At 40.4% G+C, this 25,504-nt stretch overlaps 1 protein-coding gene across 3 annotated transcripts in view; it reads left to right on the top strand.

Annotated features, from left to right (window-relative positions):
• The first annotated feature begins 5,091 nt into the window (after positions 1–5,091).
• The window catches only part of prkar1b (protein kinase, cAMP-dependent, regulatory, type I, beta), a 72,742-nt gene continuing 52,329 nt past the window's right edge, over positions 5,092–25,504 (top strand). The window contains exons 1-3 of one of the 3 annotated variants that reach the window (XM_085454228.1): positions 5,092–5,269; positions 6,994–7,181; positions 25,064–25,234. In XM_085454228.1, the coding sequence (XP_085310354.1) occupies positions 7,008–7,181; positions 25,064–25,234 (345 nt within the window). In that variant the 5' untranslated portion in view covers positions 5,092–5,269; positions 6,994–7,007. Of the gene's footprint in view, positions 5,270–5,320; positions 5,888–6,993; positions 7,182–22,215; positions 22,581–25,063; positions 25,235–25,504 lie in introns of those variants that run through there. The other 2 variants (XM_085454229.1, XM_085454230.1) reach the window with 2 other exon arrangements.

Genomic DNA, 25,504 nt, shown 5'->3' with positions numbered 1-25,504 from the left:
CTTTGACAAACAAATATGATTGACTGTTTCTAGTAGAATTCCAAGGTTGTCATCTTGGACCCTCTCAGAGTACCCCCTCTGTATGCTTGCAGAGACCCCTACAGTAGGGAAACATGCAAAACAGTGTCCAAACCTTTGTATTTTAGCTTTATTTATGTCTTGCACAGCATCCCAACTCTGTAGCTAACTTAATAACTTTAGCTAAAGTGAATAGTTAGTCTAATTCATTAGTGCAGCATTACTGGGTCACCTCTGTTTGAAGTGATATGATATACAACTATCACTGAAACAGCAAACTTTGTAAATAAGCAAACAACACTTCTCATTCTCTAAACGTTTGGCCACAGCTGTAGATTACACTATCAGTGCTTGTTCACTCTTGACAATAATTACATTTCTAAATTCTCTTTGTGCATTTACAGGTAAACAATATCTAATATTTTATCTAAATGACTGCTTTGTCTTTTAAAAAGGGTGAAGAGCCTGAGGCCAGTGACAGTCCAGTTCTACTCTAAGTACATCCTTACAGTGGCTCACAGGACAAGGCCACATTCTTGTCCTGCCAGAAGAGAAGAGAAACTTCAGAGTCTTCATGCAGTTCAACCACACCTGTCATATTCCATATGACAGGGGTCTCAAACTCCAGTCCTCGAGGGCCGGTGTCATGCAACTTTTCCATGCCCTCGAGGACTGGAGTTTGAGACCCCTGCCGTATGGTGTTCATGCTGTTTTCTACCACACAGTTACAGCATGTCTGACTGCCTGTTCAGCATGTGCAAAAATATATGATGAGTTTAAGCATGTGATGACTAAGGCCTTCCATTATGGTGTTTGTCATCACATGTCACAGACATCTGGATGATCATTTGGAATAAACAAAAAACTTGTTACTTCATCTTTTATCTTTATTATTGTTCTTATTTTACACTTTTCATTGTTAGGCATTAGGTTTATTTGTAGTAGTCCTTTCCAACGTCTTTCCCTCTTCCATGTTACTGTGTCAGCTTGTCAGGATCTATTTGGGTTTGGAAGTGGAACAGAAAGTAAAGAAATCCAAAGTGCCATTAAAACCAGGAGACGTTCTTATATTTCAGAAGAAGGGATTAATTCAAAAGAAATGACCTCAATGCCATATTTTATTTAGGAACCCGAGAGAGCACTTTGCAAAATAACACATTCTTATAATTTCACCCTCAGATGAGCCAAGCTACAACTGTCAGGGAAGGTGATGTAGGTACAGAGCATATGAGAGTGGTTAAGTTAATGTCTCTTGTCTAGATGAAGGCACAATACGGATCAATGGCAAGGCGTAGAGATTCAGTGTCTTCAGTGGACACTCCATTTCTGGCACAAAACACCTGTAAAAGATGGTCGATTTAGGAGGTGACCCGACAACTTCAGCCTGTCAAACATATTAATGGAGCAGTATGCTTTAAAAAAAAAAAAAAAAAAAAAATCAAATTAAGCATGCATTCAGTACCCTAAGAATTATTATGGTAGTTAAACACAGTGATAGTTGTATATCACTTCAAACAGAGGTGATCCAGTAATGCTGCACTAATGAATTAGACTAACTATTCACTTTAGCTAAAGTTATCAAGTTAGCTACAGAGTTGGGATGCTGTGCAAGACATAAATAAAGCTAAAATACAAAGGTTTGGACACTGTTTTGCATGTTTCCCTACTGTAGGGGTCTCTGCAAGCATACAGAGGGGGTACTCTGAGAGGGTACAAGATGACAACCTTGGAATTCTACTAGAAACAGTCGATCATATTTGTTTGTCAAAGCTGAATTCAGGGCAAACTATGCTAAATTAGCATTTTTAGCTAACAGCTACAATAAGCACAAAAGTTACCTTATGGCTATCATTTGTTAACATGACGCTTGTTCTTATACATGTAATACATTTATTACCAACCTGAGAGTTTATCCGCTGGTCATTCGACATGACGAATGACTTCTGAAGTCTTAATTCAGCTCAACATGCTGTAGATTCCCGTCAGTAACACTTTCGGTCCGCTAGTAAAACGTAGTTCTATTAATCTGCGCTTGAACCGGAACCGGATGTAAGTTCCAAAAAACTGAATTTTGGAACTGAAATTGAATTGTAGAACTGAAACTGAATGGTGAGAAGTGAAACTGAAATTATTCGAGAGCTGAATTTTTAAAGGATAAAATTCAGTTTCAAAGCAAATCAATTCATTTTCAAAATATAAATTCAATTTCAATTTAGACTAATTCAAATTCAGTTTTCAAAAGCATTTATTCAAGTTACAATTCAGATTCAATCTGAGCAATTCAAATTCAAATTGAACTTATTCAAATTCAGTTTCTGATGGCACAGATTTCTGCCCAGAGAAATGACCACTTCAATTCACTTCAGTCAATTATGTTCAACAAGAAGTATAGGATTCTTACTTCACAAGGAAGGACAATTTACACATATTGAACAATTTAAGTAGGTGTACAGTGGGGCAAAAAAGTATTTAGTCAGCCACCGATTGTGCAAGTTCCCCCACTTAAAATGATGACAGAGGTCAGTAATTTGCACCAGAGGTACACTTCAACTGTGAGAGACAGAATGTGAAAAAAAAATCCATGAATTCACATGGTAGGATTTGTAAAGAATTTATTCGTAAATCAGGGTGGAAAATAAGTATTTGGTCACCTCAAACAAGGAAAATCTCTGGCTCTCACAGACCTGTAACGTCTTCTGTAAGAAGCTTTTCTGTCCCCCACTCGTTACCTGTATGAATGGCACCTGTTTGAACTCATCATCTGTATAAAAGACACCTGTCCACAGCCTCAAACAGTCAGACTCCAAACTCCACCATGACCATGACCAAAGAGCTTTCGAAGGACACCAGGAAAAGTATTGTAGACCTGCACCAGACTGGGAAGAGTGAATCTACAATAGGCAAGCAGCTTGGTGTGAAAAAATCAACTGTGGGAGCAATCATCAGAAAATGGAAGACATACAAGACCACTGATAATCTCCCTCGATCTGGGGCTCCACGCAAGATCTCATCCCGTGGGGTCAAAATGATCATGAGAACGGTGAGCAAAGATCCCAGAACCACACGGGGGGACCTGGTGAATGACCTGCAGAGAGCTGGGACCAAAGTAACAAAGGTCACCATCAGTAACACACTACAACGGCAGGGAATCAAATCCCGCAGTGCCAGACGTGTTCCGCTGCTGAAGCCAGTGCATGTCCAGGCCCGTCTGAAGTTTGCCAGAGAGCACATGGATGATACAGCAGAGGATTGGGAGAATGTCATGTGGTCAGATGAAACCAAAGTAGAACTCTTTGGTATAAACTCAACTCGTCGTGTTTGGAGGAAGAAGAATACTGAGTTGCATCCCAAGAACACCATACCTACTGTGAAGCATGGGGGTGGAAACATCATGCTATGGGGCTGTTTTTCTGCCAAGGGGACAGGACGACTGATCCATGTTAAGGACAGAATGAATGGGGCCATGTATCGTGAGATTTTGAGCCAAAACCTCCTTCCATCAGTGAGAACTTTGAAGATGAAACGAGGCTGGGTCTTCCAACATGACAATGATCCAAAACACACCGCCCGGGCAACAAAGGAGTGGCTCCGTAAGAAGCATTTGAAAGTCCTGGAGTGGCCTAGCCAGTCTCCAGACCTCAACCCCATAGAAAATCTGTGGCGGGAGTTGAAAGTCCGTGTTGCTCGGCGACAGCCCCAAAACATCACTGCTCTCGAGAAGATCTGCATGGAGGAATGGGCCAAAATACCAGCTACTGTGTGTGCAAACCTGGTAAAGACCTATAGTAAACGTTTGACCTCTGTTATTGCCAACAAAGGTTATGTTACAAAGTATTGAGTTGTATTTTTGTTATTGACCAAATACTTATTTTCCACCCTAATTTACAAATCCTACCATGTGGATTCATGGATTTTTTTTTTTTTTTTTTTTTTTTTTTTTTTTTTCACATTCTGTCTCTCACAGTTGAAGTGTACCTCTGGTGCAAATTACTGACCCCTGTCATCATTTTAGGTGGGGGAACTTGCACAATCGGTGGCTGACTAAATACCTTTTTGCCCCACTGTATGTATATATTTGAGCCTTTATGTATACTTTATGTATACTTTTTGTGGATTTAAAAAAAAAAAAAAAAAAAAAACCTCAAATTAAACTTGTGCACCCAGTTCTTGTTCTCTTCAGTCATTAGAGATGTATAATGTCCAGTCATTCCACCCTGAAAAAGAACAGATCAAAATCCCAAATTACCATGACATTCATGCCCATAATGAGTTTATGTAAACTTCAGACCAGAACTGCTGATAATTAGAAAGCTATTTGTGTAGTGCTTGTGTATACTGGAGTCAAATGTCAAGAGACATGACAAAGGAAAGACACAGAGAGAGGTGGAGTGAGGTAATTAATTACCTATGTGTTTAACAAAACCGCCCCAACACAATAGATAATATAAACAAGTAAAAGCAAGGTATTATCAGTACTGCGGGTTTGTGAGTGCATAGGATAATCATATCACAAAAATATAATCACAATCATATAATGATATGACAATCATATGGAATGATAATATTTTATTATCAGTAATAATGAAGAATGGTGAACAAGGTGGACAACAAGCAAAAATGCATGATGGAGATGACCTTTTAAAAGTCTGAGAAAATGTGGGCGTTTTATATGAGAATATTCATAATGCAGAACCTTTGACACACTTATAACAGAACCAGGTCGCATTTGTTGGGGGGTTGGGCACAGAGACTAGTGTCTCAGTTTTAGATTAGAATGGTTTCTGAGGCTTTAAATCCAGTGTTATTTAGCCGTAGGACTAATCATGTGGTGGGAAAGCATGCATATACGTCATAAAAATGTGATATTAGGCCTGTAGCTGCAGAGCAGTGAGGGTGTAACCCCAAAGACTATGATGGAGACGTTCATACTTGGAAATGAACGCCTCTAAGTAATACTAATACTACTACTACTACTAATAATAATAATAGCAGCACAGTTCTTTTTTGTGTGGTTATTTCCTCTAAGGGTGTTTAATCTGTAAATGCGCTGCCGCGTGCTCGCTGGCCTCGAGAGAGCGCCGCTGCGGTCGAGGAGATGACAGATTGACGTCATCGAGACTGACGCAGAGCGAGCGAGAGGTAGCGGTGAGGCAGAGGCAGCAACAGCAGCATCCCAGCTAACGAAAGGCACCTCATCAATCTCTTACCAACCAGCGAGGTGTTTTTTCCTCCACATCCTCCACAAATAACGGTAGGGACACGAGCAAGGACTGAACCGTGTCTACGAAATAGCGGTGGGGTGGTTTTAGACCGGGCTCGTGATGCTTTATGCTGTCGCCGTAATTCCCCCTTCGTTGTGGTTTGGTTGTCATTGTAAGGTTAGCAACTCTGGCTGTGTTAGCTGTGTATTGAATGCAGACGAGCAGGTGTTCGGTTTCATCACAAGCGCCACAGTTTACACAGTTAAAATTGTTCCGTGTGGACATCGCTGCTGGTGTATTTGTTGTGAATGAAGCTGCAGCCTGATGTCACCCTCAAAGTCATGCTCGAGTCTGGTTTATTATGCAGAAATAACGATACGGTTAACGTGATTTCCCTTTGAGGAAGTGATTCAGGGTAGTTAACTGTTAGCTAGCTACACCTGCCCAGCTTCCTGTCTTGATTTGAGACGTATTGCACAATTATCTGCAATCAGACATAGGCTACTAGCATTTGTTAGTAGTCATGTGTTGTTATATAATTACCATTGCCTCCACCTGCTGAAGTATTTAGTTTCACAAATAAAGGCACTACTTTCCAGTATTTCAATGTTCAGTCATGTTTATCCGCCACGAAAAATAGGCCGTGTTCCAGTGGACCTCCATTGATAGTAAGTTAAGTTCTGTTAGATGTGTTTACATTAACTTTTTTTTTATCGGTTTCAATTACATTGATTTCAATTGAACTTTATTTATATAGCACCAAATCACAACAACAGTTGCCTCAAAGCACTTTATATTGCAAAGTAAAGACCCTGCAATGTTAGAGAGGAAACCCCAACAGTTATATGCCCCCCACCCCATGATCAAACATTGGGCGACAGTGGGAAGGAAAAACTTCCTTTTAACAGGGAGAAACTTCTAGCAGAACTGGAGTCAGAGAGGGACAGCCATCTGCTATAACCAGTTGTGGGCAAGGAGAAGAAGTCAGGAAAAAAAACACCGTGGAAGAGTGTAATAATAATAATAATGGTTACATACAAAGTTGTGTATAAACACATAGTGGTGAGGGAAGAAAAAATGCTTAGTGAATCATTGCCCCTAGCCCCCAGCAACCTAGGCCTATTCCAGCAAACTGCTCTGTAGGGGTGATATAGTACTATGAGGTCTTTAAGATAAAGCACGGTCTGATTAATCAAGATCTTCTAACAAACAGACACAAGAGTTACACTTCTTTTCAACCATCTAGAAGCAGATGATAATATCCTCTATCTTTAGAATCTGTAACTTTATATTCTAAACACAAATGTATATTTTTAGGACAAACACTTGAAAATTGTTAGTGGCAGTAATAACAAGATCAGATTGTCTATTTTGGGCAATCTTCTAAATTAAAACATTCTACCTAGTTCTACAACTTATAGATTTGCTTTGTTATTTATACTTATATTTTGTTTAGTAAAGGGAATAAACTGGCAACAGCCTCTGTTGTCACAAAACGTCATACCTTGCTCGCAGGGTTGCCTTTTTGTGCAAGAAGTATAAAAAAAAACTGGTGAAATTTTAAGTCACCTGCTTCCCACGATCTATTCCCCCTCCAAATCTCTCCCCTGTGTCCGTCATATCTCATTATACACTCCTCATTTTGCCCCTCCTTCTATTTTTCTGCTCTCCTCAGCCCTCTTCTCCCCCCCGCTACATTGTTCTCCCTGCTATCCTCCTCTGGCTTCCCTGCCCTCCTCTCATGGTCCACCCTGTTTCTCTCCCACTGCCACAGAGATAAAAGATAAGATGGCCACCTCCTCCTCCACTCTGGAAGAAGACGAAAGTTTGAAGGGCTGTGAAATTTTCGTGCAGAAGCACAACATCCAGCAGATCCTCAAAGAGTGCATTGTGAACCTCTGCATCGCTAAGCCTGAGCGTCCTATGAAGTTCCTGCGGGAGCATTTTGAAAAGCTGGAGAAGGTTGGTGATGACAAAGTTTTGAGAGTCTCTGTGTCTAATGTGTGGAAACTGTTTTTTTTTTTAATGGGGTGACTTTGGGTTAATTGTGATTGTATTACGTGACATGCACTTTTCCTGCAGTGTAACTCTATTTGTGGATAATAATGATAGTAATGTGGCTGGTTTGAATGAAGTAGTCTTAAGCTGAATCACATAAGGTGGAATTCTTTTTGAAATCAACATCTTCTGTAACTTGCTGGTATTGTATGTGTTTGTGAGGAAAATACACCTTCTTTTTTGGCCTCCTAATTTGTTACATTACATCTGCTCACCCAACGTTTGTACTACTGTATGAATACGTCAGTACCATCCCAGTTAGTTAGAGCATTAAAAACAGACGGTGCCCAAATTATTATCTTGGACTTTTCATTTTCCATCTCATAATAGGAGAATCCATTAGGGAATGCAAGAGGAGCACCCAGTGTCCCGCTTGCAGACTCAGACAGCAGACTTTTTGTATTTGCCCATCTCACTCTCTCAGTCTGTCTGTCTGTCTCTGAGCAGGGAGACAAAAGAGATGGCACATCCATTAAAAGATTAGAGGAGAGTTGGCTGTTTTGAATACAGACAAATGAAAGATCAGAGCTAGAAAACAGGTTAAAACAGGGGGTAATCTTTGTAGCTCAGTCCCTGTAGCTTAAACGCAACGTGACTGCTCAGTGTGTGTGTGTGTGTGTGTGTGTGTGTGTATGCATCTGGCACTAGTACAGCAGTAAGATGTTTTTACAAAAAAGTTGCTTCCTTAAGTCTTCCTTTATTTATAAGACGCTTGTTGAGTTAAATTAACTGAACGGAAGCACATAAAAAAGTTCAAATGTTTCAACCCTCTCTGAAGTGTCATACCTCAAATGCAAATGAAGCACTCTCCAAACTAGGGAATATTTTGGAGCATTTAGCTTAAATGGATGTACTTTCTTGGTGTTTGGCTTCGATCATTCGGAGAATCGTGCGTTTGGGCAGTTCATTCATAAGCAGATCATAGGATTTGTGTGTTTGAACAATGGGCTTTACTCTTACAAGTGGTTCATTAAGATGTGTTATTTGGGACTGAAGGCTATTAATGGTGGTCTCAGGAGGGCTTTGCTTTAGAAATGCATTTCCAACAAGAGAAGTTATCGCGAAGAGAGATCAGATAGAGCTGATAGTGATTCTCACCATGCTCATGTCCGGGTGAAGGTATCCATCTTTCTTCTGTAGGTATGTATGTGTGTTTGTGTGTGTGTGTTTTGCACTGTCTTTGTAAGAATGACTGGATTACACTTAATTCTAAATGCTTGACTAAGAATTTCCCCTCACATTCAAGAAAATGTCTTGTGTTCAGTTGGTTATTACCCTGGCTTGTTTTTGTTTTTTAAAAATCTCTTTTAATACTATAGTTTTAATCTTTAGGACTGAATCAACAACAATGACAAAGTTCAAGGTCAAGCAGGGCTCTTTAGCTTGTATGTCCTGAAATTGTTGGTGTATTTGCGTCTTAAGAACAAAGAGCAGCAAGTTGAGGTCAAGCAGCGTTAGAGTCAAAACGAGAACACTGTTGATATTAGAGCTGCTGCTGGTGTTGATGGGGACTGTAATGCTGCATAGCCAGAGAGGCAGCATGAATACAAATCAATGTGATAGAGCTCAGCAGAAACAAGCTGTTTGTGCGTCACCTTGTGTGTATCCCATTACAATAACAACCTATCATGTTAAGAAAAGACATACTGCACAGTGTGTAAGAAATAGGGATACATTTGACATGAGTGTTTTGTACATGTTTTACATCATTAATAAGTATGTGATCTAAAGTGCTATTCTTCTTAGAGGGAAAGAAATATGAAAGAGAATTATTGTAATACCTAAATAGTGAGCATAGAAAAGAGGATATAATTAATACAAGCTGTAAAAGTGGCTGGATGGAGTAAATGCATGCAACATGCAGGACTGTATAAATGTATACAGTCATTGTGAATGACAGGAGCCTTGAGGCGGCTGTTGTTGTGATTTGGCGCTATATAAATAAAATTGAATTGAATTGAACTATGCAGTACATATCCATCAAAAGTCTTTATAATAAGTAGGGGTGTGGGTAAGAAATATATACAGCATAATATTGAAATATTTTGAATGAAAATACGTTTTCTTAATTAAATTAAAATACTCTGGGGATATTAAGTGTATGAGATGAGCCTTCTTGTTCAATTATCCTGAGATGATGCTAGTTGGGGAACTATCGAATTGGCTCAACAAAAAGCCATCAAACACTGGGCACACTTAACTTGACAAAGCTACCTTGTAATACTGAGCAAGCTCTGTGCTGAGTCCCAAAAGTAAAAATAGGATAGCAACCTCCTTGCGTTAGCAGAAAAATTGGTGGTTGCTTGGTGATTATATTATACATTCTGGGACTGATTGCAACCTGTGGTAAGTAAATGGTTGCTCATTGCTTGAGTGATCACAAAGCGATTGTACAGGTTGCTTGATAGGAGGCAACCTTTCTGCAAACAATCACAGTCTGACTTGGGTTGGCTGCTATCATCTTCAGAGGGACGGTCCAAGATTTGCAAATAATTATTATCTAATTTATAAATGCAGACTGACTATCAACATGTTGCCATTTTTAATCAATGAGTACAACATGACTCAGCAGCCTGCCAGCTGGTTGTAATCTGGTTATATTTCTGTAGAACGGGAAGGCAGCAGAGCACAACTGTAATAGTTAAATGTGAATTTCTGTTAAGTGTGAATTTCTTTCTATGCACACAGCAACATATGTGGTTTTCGATGTTTTATCACAGGTAATTGCTTTATCATCAGAAACAGATTGCATGTAATTACAAACTTGATCGACAAAGTTTAACTTTGAGGGCATTCGCAGTTGAAACAGTATTGTCAGAGCTGTGGGTTACATGCAGCACTTGACCAACTTGCAACCATCTTTGGACTTTTATTATAATATAAGGGAGTAGAAATTTCCCACTGTTCAGTCCTCCCCACTGCAGACCAAGTGTTTTCTGCAGCAAACATCCGATATTATAATTAAAAGCACAATAGCCTGACTGTTCAAATGATTGTAAAACAAAAAAACAATATTTAATTTCTCTTTACATGACAGACGGTTTAATTTTTTGAGGAAAAAGGAAAAGTGCCTCAAAATCAAGAAGATACCAGTGATTTTTACATGTCTTTTACATAAATGTTTTCTGTCAATGTGAACTTAAAATTTTAGATTGTGTTTGTGAGGTTCCTGTGTGGCAATTACAAGGACATGGCCCTGTGATCATTGGTTATCATTGTGTAACTGTGTGCAAGGTCAAAAAAGCATCTTTGTACGGTAACAAGCATATATTTTATTGCTCTAGCTGCAATAGTTGAATTGTTATGTTGTTGAATGTTGGTCTGTGAAATCACTCGGTGTAAACAAGTGGTTCGAATAAACAAAAAAACTGCAGACTTGCAGTCCTCTTTCGCCGACAGTTGCCCAACATGGTTCCAGTCAAGCCATCCAAATCTGTGCTTGTGCTGTGAGGTCAGTCATTTGTGGAACTGAAACAGGCCATGTTTTGGTGACCCAGTTATCTGAGAGGCTTATTGTGTTTCTTTTCTTCTTGCCCACTGTAACTTTGAGGACAGTATTTCATTCAACAAGCCATATCCATTTAATCGGAATTTAGGGCTGCCTTTCTATGTTTGCTAAAAAATATTCATCTTCATGTTTCAAAGTGGACATTTTTCACAGCAGAAGGCCACAAACAGAGGTAGAATATTTTAAAAGCTAAACAAATACAGAAATTGAAATATTTTTCACCACCTGCAGTGTCTGGTCCCTGATCAGGCAGCCTTTTAGAGCCGAATGCTTTTGCTACAGATAATAGAAAAAAAACAACCTTGCCATGCCATCTTTTGGTATATTTCAGCCTCCCTGATTGCGTGTTTCTTTGTCTTCTCTCACCACCAGTTTGTCAGCACTGCTCGCCCACTAGAGGCGGTAACCTAGGCAACAATAGTGGAGAGAAGGACTGTAGTCGATCCTGTGTTCAATAAGCTCTTTTATTCACAAGTTTATCCCCTTTGTCCTCTAATGTGTCCACTTTTTTCTTCTTCTTGTCTCTGTGCCAATTAGATCACTGGGGTATTCATTCTCCTCTTTTTCCAGACCTCGTCAGACCTAACCTCATATCTGCAGAGGATCAGTTTCATACAGCACAGCAATCTTATCTGGAAAATCTTTTCTCTGTTATCTACTCTCCTCTCTTCTTCTTTGGTGTTGTTTTCTTTCTTTCTTTCTTTCTTTCTTTCTTTCTTTCTTTCTTTCTTTCTTTCTTTCTTTGAGAATCACACAAAATCATTAGTCTGACAAGTTTGTTTCTGACTTTTGTTTTGAGGTAATAACACATCTTTTGTTCACAGCTGACATTGTGAATGTGGAAATAACAGCCATCTCTCTCCCTTTCATCCTGTCTATTTATGTATGGTAATGATGCCTTTGATCTCTACAATAGTAGCTTTGGATGGTGTTCTCATCTGCCATCTCTATGAGATCAGCTAATTTTGGCACATAGTACAAAAAGACAAAAGATTATTTCCATGCCACGTTAGCTGACATTTCCCCCCCCTGTTATTTAACAGAAATAGGTTAGAGTTGTTTCTTGTTAACACAGAAAGCTATTATAAGATTACCAGTCTTTTGACATTAGGGCTCCCAAACAGTGATTAAAAATAATTACTTTCTAATACAATGGGCTGATTGTCCTTTGTGAGAACCCATAGAGAAGTCTATTTTAGATGGTTAAATGAATGCTGGACTAACCTAGAAATCTCATGAGTCTCCCAGGTTGCAGGTCTGTCTGAAAGCAGCACTTTATAATAGTGCCAGGAGATAATGTGTTAGTGTGAATTTATCACTTAGAATGAAACGGGCAGCTGGAAGCACAGATGTTTTATTGAATTTGTTATGTTGCATCGTCACTTAGCTTAATAGTGTTTTTTTGTTTTTTGGCATTTTTGGTGCAACTGCTGTTGCTGGTTTTGTTTAACAAACATCCAATATGGAACACCTGGGCCCTGTTTCAGGAAGCCGGTTTAGTGGAAAAACTGAGTAAGTATACCCTGAGTTAACGAAAACTCTGGGTTTTCGGTTTCACAAAGCGAGTTCAGCTGCAGCCTGAGTGAGTCACTATGACGACACACGCCGTGAAGCTAACCTGCCCCCTAGCAGGTTTACCACAACTAACCCTGACTGTCTCCGCCCCTTTGTCGGAAACCTGACAGTAGGAAGTGTCAGACATGGCGTGTCCCTTCCTTGAAGAGCCGGTAGATATCGAAGCCCAAATTCTCCGCAGAGCTCTCCGCCGGGAGAGAGTGATTCGAGCGCGTTTGGACATTTTATCATTTCCTGATGATTTCCTGTGCGAACGTTACCGTTTTTCAGCACAATCTATAATTTATTTGGAAAACATCCTCAGGCCATATATTACGCATGTGACACATCGCGGACATGCTCTCAGTTCTGTACATATTATTTGTATTGCACTTCGGTTTTTTGCAAACGGGAGCTTTCTGTATAATATTGGTGACGCTGAGCACGTTTCCAAGGCTACCGTCTGTCGGGCAGTCAGGAATGTTACAGTTGCACTGAAACGTCTCCTGTACTCGTCTGTGGTGTTCCCCGGTCATAGACCCACAAGATTCATCAAAGAGGGATGCCACAAAATTGCAGGTATCAGGATGAACAAAACTTAATGTATGATGTGGTGATACTTGAACTACTACTTAAATTTTACATTTATTCTCAGGGTTCCCAGGCGTGATTGGCTGTATAGATGGTACTCACATTCCAATTATTGCTCCTTCAGTAAATGAAGGAGACTATGTGAACAGGAAGTCTTTCCACAGCATTAATGTACAGGTACATAGTTCCCTGTAGCATTTCAAACTAACAAATTATTTCATCATAGTAATGGATGCTAATTTGTGTTCTCTGCACTGTGAAGATCATATATGATGCTGCCAACATTATCACAAATGTGGAAGCCAAGTGGCCAGGCTCTGTCCATGACTCACAAATATTCCGTGAATGTACACTGAGCACAAAATTTGGACATGGTGAGTTGAAAATACTTTAAAATATATAAAGACCAATTGCTTCAGGGACATTTGAACTGAAGTGTATCCTTCTGTCTTAGGAGAGTTCACTGGCTACTTGCTTGGTGATAGGGGGTATCCATGTTTACCCTATTTGCTTACCCCTTACCCTGACCCTGAACCGGGCCCACAGCAGCGATATAATCTGGCTAATTGCAGGACAAGAGCCAGAGTTGAAATGACTATCGGAATGCTTAAGGCCCGGTTCCAGTGCCTGCAAAGACTCAGGGTCACCCCAGAAAGGGCATGTGACATTATTGTGGCATGTGTGATTCTTCACAACATTGCCACAATTAGAGGAGAACACTGTCCTTCTGAACCAAACATCAGCAGTGATCCAAACCATGAACATCCTGACCCTCCCACGGACATACAAGATGGAAGCGCAGTCAGAGACACCATATGTCACAATCATTTCCTTTGACCCATCACCTCAACATGTTGAAAGAAGAATAAACAGATTTTTTGTTCAACTGGCTTTATTGGTCGCCTGTATTTCCTGTACACAAAGTATTAAAAGATGTAAACCTCATAAAGTGTCTCTGTTGCTTCCTCCTCTGTAACAGCTGTCAATGTTTCTTCATTATTTTCCTGTAGTAAAGAAATAAACAACATTGCTGTTCTACTGTAAACTCATATAATCTGTGGAGTATTACTCACAACTGCATGTTGGTCTGGCTCAACAGGAGGCTGCACCAGATGCAGTACACCATCACCATCAACTGATAGAATATGAGGTTTATACAGGTCACTTATAACTTACAAGGGACCAAATGGCAATTAACAAACATACCAAGCACCTTACACTTCATTGTCATTATGCTCTCAAAGACAACCAAGACTGAGGCAAGGCAAAATCAGTAGGAAAATAACTTCACTACAAAATAATCCATTATGGTAAAGAGTTTATCAAATGAATGAGTAACACTGCGAAGGTGACTGTGAAGAAAGGATGTATGCACATCATGTATTATTTTGGATTTACCCCCTATGTAGGCACTTGTGTCTTGCGGGGTTATTGACTCAGAGGATGTCCCCGCAGAGATGCCTTCGGCCACAGGGCGCCCACTGTTTTGGCTGAGGGCCAACTGCTCAGCCTCTGTGAGTGGTGGTGGTGGAGGACCCCCACCTGTTTTTCGGGCCTCCGCTTTTTTTCTGTTGGCTATAACGGGTCACATTTGAGCATACAGAGTAAGCAAATATGTACTTGTAATGTGCTCAGATAATTTCAATAAGTGCTTACAGACAGAAAATTAATGTAACCTCTAACTGCAATTGATTTACATCGGACAAACAGACCAAGCACTATGGCTCATAATACAATTACACCTTACCTGTTTGGACTATATTTTTATATTTCATTTTTACTTGCTGCCAGGAACGTTTGGGGCCTGTTGGGTTGCACCTGCGCTCACATCACATCACAAAATAAAATGTATAAAATGTATAAAATAACAAATAAAATAACATATGATAAAATAACGTGTTAAATGGGTGGAAATCCCTAGATCAATGTTTAAATTAACACTCACGCATTGACTCTGTCGGCTATGTTTTGCCATGCATGCTCACTTTCTTTTGCAGCTGTCGCTGTGTTACTTTTTTCCGCGGAATTTGCATGTTATCGGCATATGCTGCCATCAGCATTTCGGCCTCAAGCGCTGTAAAATACATTGACCGCGCCTTCTTTCCCTCCGTCTCCATGGTGACTCGCTTAATCTGTGCTCCGCTTATCAGGGCTTTATGTATCCTCGTCCGCGCGCTTCACTTGGGGTTAAAGCAACTCCGCCTTGATTGAACTAATTGTTATCAGCCTTTCTGAAACCGAATATTCCGAGTTGGACAGTTCGGGGTTACTCAACCGTGAGTGTCGTTTTTCACTCTGGGTTTTCCAAACCGGCTTCCTGAAACAGGGCCCTGGATAGCTTCACTCTTTCTCCTTTACTTTCCATGAGAACATATTTGATGACTTAGGTTGTGTCTCACTCATACTTGTGCAGTTCTTGCTGCAGCCATGTAGGAGTCAGTGCTTTGATCTTTACATAACATGCCACCTGTGCTGGCAACTAAATGTTCAGCACAACGCCAGCCGTGACTCCTCGACTCCATCTGTATGTCTGGCAATCACTCATGCCTTAGCACTGTTCTGTTAACTCTTATTTTCACATCTTATAGCAGTTTCCTTGTTGTGGTTCATTTTTATTGTTATTATATATTTGTTCATTGCAGTGCCTGTTAATTGCAGAACATTTGTGGAATCTTTCCATTAATAGCTTGTTTGGGTATGGTTAGATATGCCCAGCTGCTGTTATTGAAGACTTTTGGGTTATTCTGAGCAATTTGAACATTCATCACATTTATTTTGAAATAGGAAAAATAGTTGACAAACTCCACACTACATACCAATGCTATTTTTTTTTTTTTGAGTGATCTGACTCATAACTTGTCTCAGCTTCTGTCTGATTATGTTTACCTCTTTGTTGTTGTTTTTGTGGTAAATCTTGTTGTCAGAATGACTCATCATGCATTTCTACGAAAAAGTATTTGACCTCCTGGTTCATTATTTTTGGCATATTTTTCAGACTTACGTTTCAGATCAGTAAACAAATTTTAACATTAGACAAAGATAACACAAGTTAATACAAAATACAGTTTTTAAATGATGGGATAAAAAGCTTATTAAGGGATAAAAGCTATGAAAACCTACGGATTCTGCCCTCTACCAGAAAATCCAGAAGAAGAATGTTTGGACATCAGTTCATGCCCTGAAGCTCAAGCACACTCTGCAGGAAAATGATCAGAAACACCCCAGCAAGTCCATCTTTTAACAGCTCAGAAAAAACAAAGTGTTCTAGTCAAGTTTTTGCAGCAGAATAGCGGGCTCAAAATTCCTCCACAGTGATGTGACACATTAATTACCAGTTATTGTTAAATACTTGAGTGCAGTTCTTGCTGCCAAGGGTGGCACAATCAGTTAGGGCTGGGTAGGTTTGGATACCTTTTTTTTTCCCCTTAATGAAATAAACACTGATTTTAAAATAGTGTTTTGTATTCATTCGCCTTATCTCTGTGTAATATTAAAATTTGTTTAATAATCTGAAAACTTAAATGTGACAAATATGTTTGTCGCACACTGTCGTTTTAAAGGGTTCTCCTGTCCCTGTTGCCCCTCATTATTTGATTTTTTTTCTACTTTTCTTCTGTCTTGTATCATCAGACATCTACTCTTGGTAACCCTGCAGAGGACTCATTGAAATAACAATAAATTTAGGTATATTAACTCACTATATTTATTAATTAAATTAACTTTTGTTTTTTAATCTCATCGCAATGAGAGAACAACATCATCCATGTTTGATCTAAGCGTGGACAACTTGCCCCTATTTTAAAAGTGTAGTTGCAGCTAACCAGCTAACTTCATCCCTTCCTTTCTTGAGTTCCCTCCTGGTTAGATCATGATTGTGGTCGTCCTTCCCAGTGAATCTCTCTTCACACGTCTGACAAGCTCTCTCTTGCAGCTTGGACTGCATATCGTGATGTTAGTGTTTGTTCAACAGTAGGAGATCTGATTCATTCAGTTTTAACTAGCCTCCAGGCGTAATTGTTTCTTTGGATCTTAGGGCTTCTAACTTGTAAATGTAAATTAAACACAGGCCTTTTAGGCATTAAATTTATGTGTTTTTGATTTGAGCTGTTTTTGGCTGTGTTAATATAAGCTTTGAAACATGCATTAAAACAAAAATCTTTTCTTTTAGCAACAGAAGCTGATTCTGGATTGAGAAGTAATGTGATATTTGTATCTCTTTGCAAAGGGGCTAGTGTTGCGATGATTTTTCATTGCGTCGTCGTCATATGTCAAGTAAAACAAACGTGCCACATCTCCTTCCGTTTGCATTATGAGAGAGAGTTCCTCACTCTCTGTCATTGGATCAGTCAATCAGTTGCTGTCTCCCCTTCCTATGTAAAATGAGAAGGCTTTCAGTGCTGTTGGCTATTCAGCTGTCACCATAACAACTCCACCATAACAACTCCACCAGTCCCTTCGAAGGGCTCTGATTGACAATTCGTCAGAAGGGTTTGACTGTTTGTTGAGTCTGCTGAAAACATTTAGAGGAGTATTATGAGTAGCTTTGGATCATCTACCCTATCATCTGCTTTCCTTTTTGTTTCTTTTACTTTGCCCCTGCCGTCATTATATTCTTTTTAAGATCAGTCTCCATTTGTGTAATTAAGTTTGATTGCACTAGAAGTGGGTGGATCAAACTAAGTATTGATAATACCAATACCAACACTGATATTTGATTGATACCACATCTATACTAGCGCAAAAGCCCAGTTTCAAAATACCTAAAAATCTAAAAGTTGTGTTTTTTTTGTGTTAACTAGTTTTATGGAAAGTAAAAGTAGAGTATTAATATTGGCGATACTGTTCCTGTATTCACTTGATATTGGATGGATACAAAGTTCAACCAGCCTAGAAAGTTCAATCCATTTCAGCATCACAAACAATACTATGTGCCATGTGTGTCAAGAAGTTCTAAAGTTTTCCATCATAGGCGTAATTAGTACCTCCAGCTTCTGTGTTCATTTGTCACCACTATGTTAAATGGAGGGTACTCTGTCAGATCAGTCTAGCTTTCGTGCACTCACCTGGACTTAAACCTCCTCCTATCTACCTCACCCTGGTCCCTGACAGGTAAGTCGGACCCCCAGCCCTCACTTTATGATGGTCCTTCTTTGTCTTCTTTTACTGGCCTTTCACCTTCACTTTTCCTCTACCACTTTTCCTCTTTCTGTGAAAGACGTTATTTTCACAAGGCTTACATGCTTATTTCAGTAGTTAGTCAATGTTACATTTAGAAATATGACTTGTGAAGCAGTCATTTCTTTGCTATCACTAAAAATGGCTATCATTACTCAGGATATTGTTTTTTCCCCCAAAGAAAGTCAATTAAATTCAATCAAAAATATATGTATCTCAATTTTTTGTCAATTGACTGGAGTTTTAGCTGCAAAAGATCCAGTTTTTAATTTGGACTTAAGCTGCATAGTTCAGTCTAAAATACTAAGTGTAGTATAAGCTGACGGTGCTAACATACTGGGGCTTAGATGTGCATGCAGTGCTGAAAAAAAAAAGGTGTAATGACTCTTTCACTGTTGGGTGTCTTTGTCTGAAAAAATCCAGGAAGAATCAGTAGATATCAGTAGAATCAGTAGAAACATTTATAGGAATGTGCACCTACCCTTGTCTGCTGGAAGGCAGACAAGGGTAGGTGCACAGTATTGCTAAACCAGAAAGAATATCATGAGAAAATTTTGTCACTACTCAGTGATGAAAATACTTATGAGCCCCTGAAACGAGATCCAGGAAGTGGCTACAGGAAGAGGGTGATAGACTATCTGAAGCAGTTAGAACAAGACAAGGCTATTGACCGGACCTTATACCACAGGCTATACCCAGGGGAGTCTACACCAAGTTTGTATGGTTTACCGAAAATACATAAACAAGGTGCACCTTTAAGACTGATTGTCTGCATGATCAACTCTGTCACCTATAACATCTCCAAGTTTCTGGCTTCGATCCTCAACCTGCTGGTGGGCAGCTCTGAACACCACATCCAGAACACCCTGGATTTTGTTGAGAAGGTGAGAGATGTCATTATGGAGACAGATGAAACCATGGTCTCGTACGACGTTACATCTCTCTTCACTTGCATTCCAGTCATGGAAGCGTTGGAGGTAGTTCGTAAGAGATTACAGGATGACACCAACCTCAGCAACAGGACCAATCTCAGCATCGACCAAGTGTGTTTGCTTTTGGAACTGTGTCTTCATTCCACCTACTTCACATACAAGGGTCAGTTCTACAGGCAGAAACATGGGTGTGCCATGGGCTCCCCAGTTTCACCCATCGTGGCCAATTTGTATATGGAAGAAGTGGAAAAGAGGGCTTTGCCATCCTACCCTGGAACACCACCAAGCCATTGGTTCAGATATGTGGATGACACCTGGGTGAAAATCAAATCTCAGGACGTACCACAATTCACGGATCACATTAACTCAGTGGACCGACACATCAAATTCACCAGGGAGGATATGAAAAGTTTGACTCTCATCATCCACTGGAGCACAAACTGGGTGTCATCAGGACGCTACAACACAGAGCGAACACCATCCCCGCAGACACAGTGGCCAGGGAGGAAGAAGAACAGCACATCAAGAAGGCCCTGAGTAAATGTGGTTATCCCAGCTCGACTTTTGTCAAAGCTGGAAAGGCACCTAAAGAAAGCTCCAGCCGATCCAGGAGAGAAGGACAACCGCTGCCTAAGCGAAAACCTGTAGTGATCCCATATGTGTCAGGAGTATCGGAGCAGTTGAGACACATTTTTTCTAAACACCGGGTTTCTGTGGCTTGGTCCACTCCAAGGATCAGGTCCCCCGACACAAACAGAGTAACATAGTGTACGCTGTTAAGTGCCAGGAGGATTGCCAGGATTTATACATCGGGGAAACCAAACAACCTCTGGCGAAGCAGATGGCACGACACAGAAGAGCTACCTCGTCAGGCCAGGACTTGGCAGTCTATTTACACCTACAGGCCAGTGGACACTCTTTCAAGGATGAGGATGTACACATCTTGGACAGGGAGGAACGCTGGTTTGAGCGCGGAGTCAAGGAGCTCATTTAACTGAAAAGGGAAAGACCATCTCTGAATCGAGGAGGGGGCCTAAGGGTACATCTTTCACTATCTTACAATGCTGTGATTGCAGCCATTCCCCAACTCTCTGTGAATGGTACTCATGGCCATTGATCAGTGGGTTTTGGTCAGTGGTTGTTGATCAATGGTCATGAGAATTTGCATAATTAACATTACGGAACTGACCTCCCAGCCCATTGTTCCTTCACTGGACTGGTTTCAGTCATTACGCAAATGTACTGTTTATAAGATTGGGAAAACCTGCAGTCAGCTGAGACTGAAGAAGTCACCTGGATGAGTGACGAAATATTTCTCCCACAAAATGCTACGTCCAGATGAACAGAAACAACTTTTGGAGATTTACTTTCCTGGATGATTGAGAATGCATCAAGACATTTATAGAAATTATTTCAGTGTATAAGCACAATGCTGCTAATCTAGCAGTTTTGCTTTAGAGTTTAGATTTAGTTTTAGGGCTGAGGTCAAAATACCTGTCAGTTCAGGATGATGGGTAGATTTTTAGGGTTAAGATTAGAGAATGAATATAGACAATGAAGAGTTACCGTTTAGACAGCGAGACAAGTTTGTGTGTGCGCTGCAATGATAAATCGAGTAAACATCTTTTCATTGCATTTGCACACCTAATACAGCAGTGAACTTTCTGCCTATTGTACTGTTGTAATGGTGTGAACACAGTGATGAGTAGACTGTTAGCTCCGCTGGTGGATCAGCTCTGCATGCTTCATTACCTGTGTGTGTCTGTGTGTGTCTGTGTGTGCGGCACTTTGCTGTTTTTGGTTCACTCGCATGTTTTCAGTCCCAGCAGTGGCGAGTAAAGCTGTCTGATATCGGACCAAAGGTGGCTAAGGTAATTGCCATGTCTCTTTTTCTCTAACTAATAGTGTTTGTGCAGTTTTTGCAAGAAGCATGATGGGTGGTCTCCCGGATGTGTGATTAATTACTGGTTAGTCAGAGCACTTCAAATCAGGGTTAGTCATATTTTTTTCATGTATACTTGGTGCAGATTGGTTCAGGGAATAAATAAAGCAGTTTGAACTACGTTTAAATGAGTCATCATCTGCAAATTAGTTTGAATTGGAATTGATGATGGCTTTAATAATGATAGGGAGTTTACATGGGACGTGTGTGTGTGTGTGTGTGTGTGTGTGTGTGTGTGCGTGTGTGCGTGTGTGCATGTGTGGGATTGGATTTGTGTCATCTTTTGTCTGTGGCTTCATTCTTTAATCTCTGACCCACACTCACTAATGGAAAGCCCACTTTATAAAGAGCTTTTGTGTCCTGCTTACGCCTGTGTCCTCCGTCTCCTCTCACTGCCCCGTCCTATCTCTCTGGCAAACATCCGCTGATGATGACGCAGGCAGAGCAGAGGAGAAAAGGAGGGAGTGTGAGTCTGATATAGGGCAATAGCACAAAATCTAGAGTAGAAAATGCTATTTATTGGTGAATAAAATTAGCAGATCTGAATGCAGGATATTAATCATGTATTGGTTTGCTTTTTGAATGACAAATGGATTACTATCCTAGATCGAAAAGAAAAATATACTGAAGATGTGTTTTGTTTTGCTGCTGTACATAGCCCTGCGTAGCAGCAAAAGTAGACTTCAAAAGTCATACTAAATGTGTTTCTTGCACCCTTTTAATGGAGCACTGGAATCACAACAATACAAAGACTTGTTGGAGCCAGACACAAAGTCCTCACTTGATTAGTGACCCTCTGACCTAAAAGCACGTGGGCAAAGATTGAAAAACAAAGCAGTACAACTGCAGAACACTTGCACACATAGGGATTGTATGGGATGATTATGCATCCCTGTGGGAATGTTTGAATCCATTCATTGGTGAAAAACTCAAGCACACCATTTGGTCAGAGCAGAAGTCCATCTTGAAGAGTGTCACGTTTTCCCTTGTGTGATCTGATTCACCATAGATGTGCAAGCGAGTGAGCGAAAGCGAGAAGGCGTCAGAACTGGTGTGTACAAAGGTGTGTGAGCCACCGTTCCTTCCTGCTCAGACTCACCAACTATTCAGGATGCTCGCAGTACCCAGTTGTCATAGTGACGGAGTATAGCAAGAGGAGACCGCTCATTGCGCCACCTGATTGTGCGTGCGAGAGAGAGCAAAAGCGAGCGAGAGAGGGAGAGAGAAAGAGGAAAGCAGAGACAGAGAGTTGCGCAGGACCAGTGAAGAGAGAAGCTTTTTGCTGTGATAAGTGTTTTCATCAATAGACTTGTTTTTTGGCTGCTGTGTCGCGGGGATTGCAGACATTTTGTCATTTGCACGCTATCACTTTGTCTCGCACACTACTTGGATTCTCTCCTTACTTGCATGCAGACAGACACACACAGCAGTTGCTGTGCTAGAATGGCAAGATGCTGATGCATTGTGGCATGTGTCTCAGGTGTGCATGAGATGGGGATCAGTGTGTGCTGATACCCATGCACACTTTGACTTGATGCCGAGTGCCTCTGACAGGCTACGGGACTCATAGCCGGCCAGGCCAAGGGGCCCTCCATGCCATGGTAAATATCTCTGATTACAAACTTAACTCTAGTTAGCCTCCTGAAGCTAATCTGTGTACCTAATTGAGACTGAAACAAGTAGTGCAATTCCATAAAAACCTTTTTGCAAGGTAAAGGTGCTTGCCCACTGAATTGTTTGAGTGAAAGTGTGTGCATTTAGGTGGCTGTTAGTCACAGACAGCAGCAGATTAACAGTGTTTGCTAGTTCATGATTCTGTCGAGCACGTTTGTGCGTAAGTGTTTGTTTCGGCTCTGTAGAGGATGCAGTGTGTTACCTGATTGCAGATCTCGCCACCTTGATTAAGCTCAGTTTGGAAGCTCTCCTCCCGGAGACTGCCTGTGCATGTGTCTGCAAGGTTATGTGTGTGTTTATGTGTTTGTGGCTGTATGTGTTCTCTGAATCTGCTCTCTGGTTCTGCTTCTCTTCTCCTCCTCCTGCTGGCTGTGTTCCCGCAGGCAGTGACTCTGCGTAAGCAAGAAGCGCATGTATGCGTGTGCACACCGGAGTGTTTTGCTTGCTTTTCTAACTCACGTGTTGGCATGAGATTTGCATCATCGTACTGTTTTGTGAAAGTGAGCAAAACATTAATACGAGTAAGAGGGTAATGGAGTCAGGCAGAAGGGGGAGTCGAATTGGGGGATGTTAGATGAAAGTACACTACATCAAAGGCTGAGTCAAAGTCTGAGCTAATGAATAACCTTGAAAACAACTGTTTAACTAGCTAGTGTTTTCTAAAATTGTATTGTGGATGTGTTGCCGTTCCAGATTTCATGATATTGTGCTGTTGTAATTATTGAAATAGTTTAGGAAGTATGTACAGAGAAGTGCTGACTTGTGATTTGACAGGTTTGAGTCTCCGTTTTCAGCTAATATGACAGTTTTTCACCATTACCTATGCTCTCCATCCCTTTCTGTGGCATTTTCTGTCTCTCTGCTGCAAGTTGTCTCTTGTCCTCTCTCCCCTTGTCGGTTTTTGACTACAGTGAATTGTCAGGAAATTTCTGCTCCCTGCATTCACTAACCTTCTTACTCCTAGCTTACTTCCAGGTCTTTTTTCTTCTTACCTGTCTTCAGATTTGCAGCAATCATTTCATCTGTTAAACATCAGATAATAGTCAAAAATGCATATTACAGTGCACTAAAGTGAAAAGTGCAAAACTCTATTTTTTCTGAAGTCCTTGAAAAGCAAAAGATTAAATCAAATGTCACTTTAAATTTTCATTTTTGTTGGGTGATTGAATCAGGTCATGTTTTGCTCAACACAGTTACAAATAGGCTTGGAAGAGAGACCACCGACGCTCTGAAAAATCTGTTCTTACAGCAGTTCTCTTTCTGTTTATATCTTGTCTGTCTGGTGTTTCTGTACTGCAGTGTGAGAGTGCCACTTCTTGCCACGTTTGCCTGTCTGGAATCTTGTCTCTCTGAGACATCTTTGTTTATTTCCGACTGCACAGTGGCAATGCACTGAACTAGCAAACAGAAGAAAGCCCCAAGTGTGTGTGTGTGTGTGTGTGTGTGTGTATATATATATATATATATATATATATATATATATATATATATATATATATATATATATATATATATATATATATATATATATATATATATATATATATATATATATATATATATATATATATAAGAAAACGTGTCATAGATATTGTTACTGCACCAAAACATGGGTGGTGAATAATACTGCTGTCAGCTCAGTTCTTACTGTGCTACTAAGTGCATTAATGCATGAAAATCCACAGATTCACACCAGCCATTGTCAGTGTCTGTGCAGGAACGAACAAAGCAGTGGATTTTTGCTACCTTTGCACAAACTGTTTTCCCATTTCCCTCGTCTCAAAGCAGTCTCACATACTAACAAGCGTTCAGTGGTTTGATTGTGTACTTATGCTAACGTGTTAGTCAAGTTTGCAATCAATAATTCATCACCTGCAGAGTGTTCAGCAGTTAAAAGAACAGCCAGCCAGAGGCATCCTGTGTCCCCCTTTGATGTCTCTATTCCTTGTTGTTCATTATCTGAAAGGAGGACAGTACCTGGTTGAGCCTTCTTCGTGCTGCATGGTCAGTTCTGCCAATATTAATATGTGATCCCTTTCATCATACCATGGCAGCCAGGAGTAGGACACTGATGTTTATTCTCTTACAGTGTCTGACCTAAAATTCCACATGATGTTTTGTTAAAATGGTGGTTTGTCAGCTCTCGCTCATGTGATTGTTTTGAAAAGAATAACAAATGCTTTAAGATGATCTTGTTTGTCTTGCTTGAAGTTACTGTAGTCTTTTGGCACTAGTAATAGTATTTGCTGTGTTCCTATGCACATTTTGTTACACATTAAAGAATTTGTCTTGGGTACTCCTTTTTGAAATACCAGCATTTTCTAAAAAAAATATTTAAATAGCCTTGTCCATTTATCTCCCTCTCTTTTTGCTTGCAGCTCAAAAAATCTTTTCTCTTTGCTTTTTGCAGGAAGAATGCAAGCAGATCATGGCACGCCAGAAATCTAACAGCCAGTCAGACTCGCATGACGATGAAGTTTCTCCCCCACCACCCAACCCTGTTGTCAAGGCCCGTCGCCGCAGGGGCGGTGTCAGTGCCGAGGTTTACACCGAGGAGGACGCTGTCAGCTATGTGCGCAAGGTCAGCCTTATGACGGATACATACATTAACATCTGATTGCAGAGACAAACATCTAACGCATAAAGAAGCTGTGTGCACTTTTATACAAAGTCATTAACAGGTTTGCACACAGTTGGCAGCAGGTATGTAGGTTTGTATGTAGAATACAACCAGTTTACTTAAATCTGTCTAGTTTTTCTGTTTTCTAAGCAAAACATCACATTAAACTATGATGCTATGATAGAGTAAAAACAAATGAACAATGAATACCGTTCAGTCAGAAGGTTAGGT

The sequence above is a fragment of the Copadichromis virginalis genome, linkage group LG4, assembly GCF_057382275.1.
Source record: "Copadichromis virginalis isolate Kocher_CV1m ecotype Utaka linkage group LG4, C_Virginalis_male_GT1.1, whole genome shotgun sequence".
Taxonomy (NCBI): Eukaryota; Metazoa; Chordata; class Actinopteri; order Cichliformes; family Cichlidae; genus Copadichromis; species Copadichromis virginalis.
Note: the sequence above shows the minus strand (reverse complement) of the source record. Positions and strands in the feature narration are given on the sequence as shown.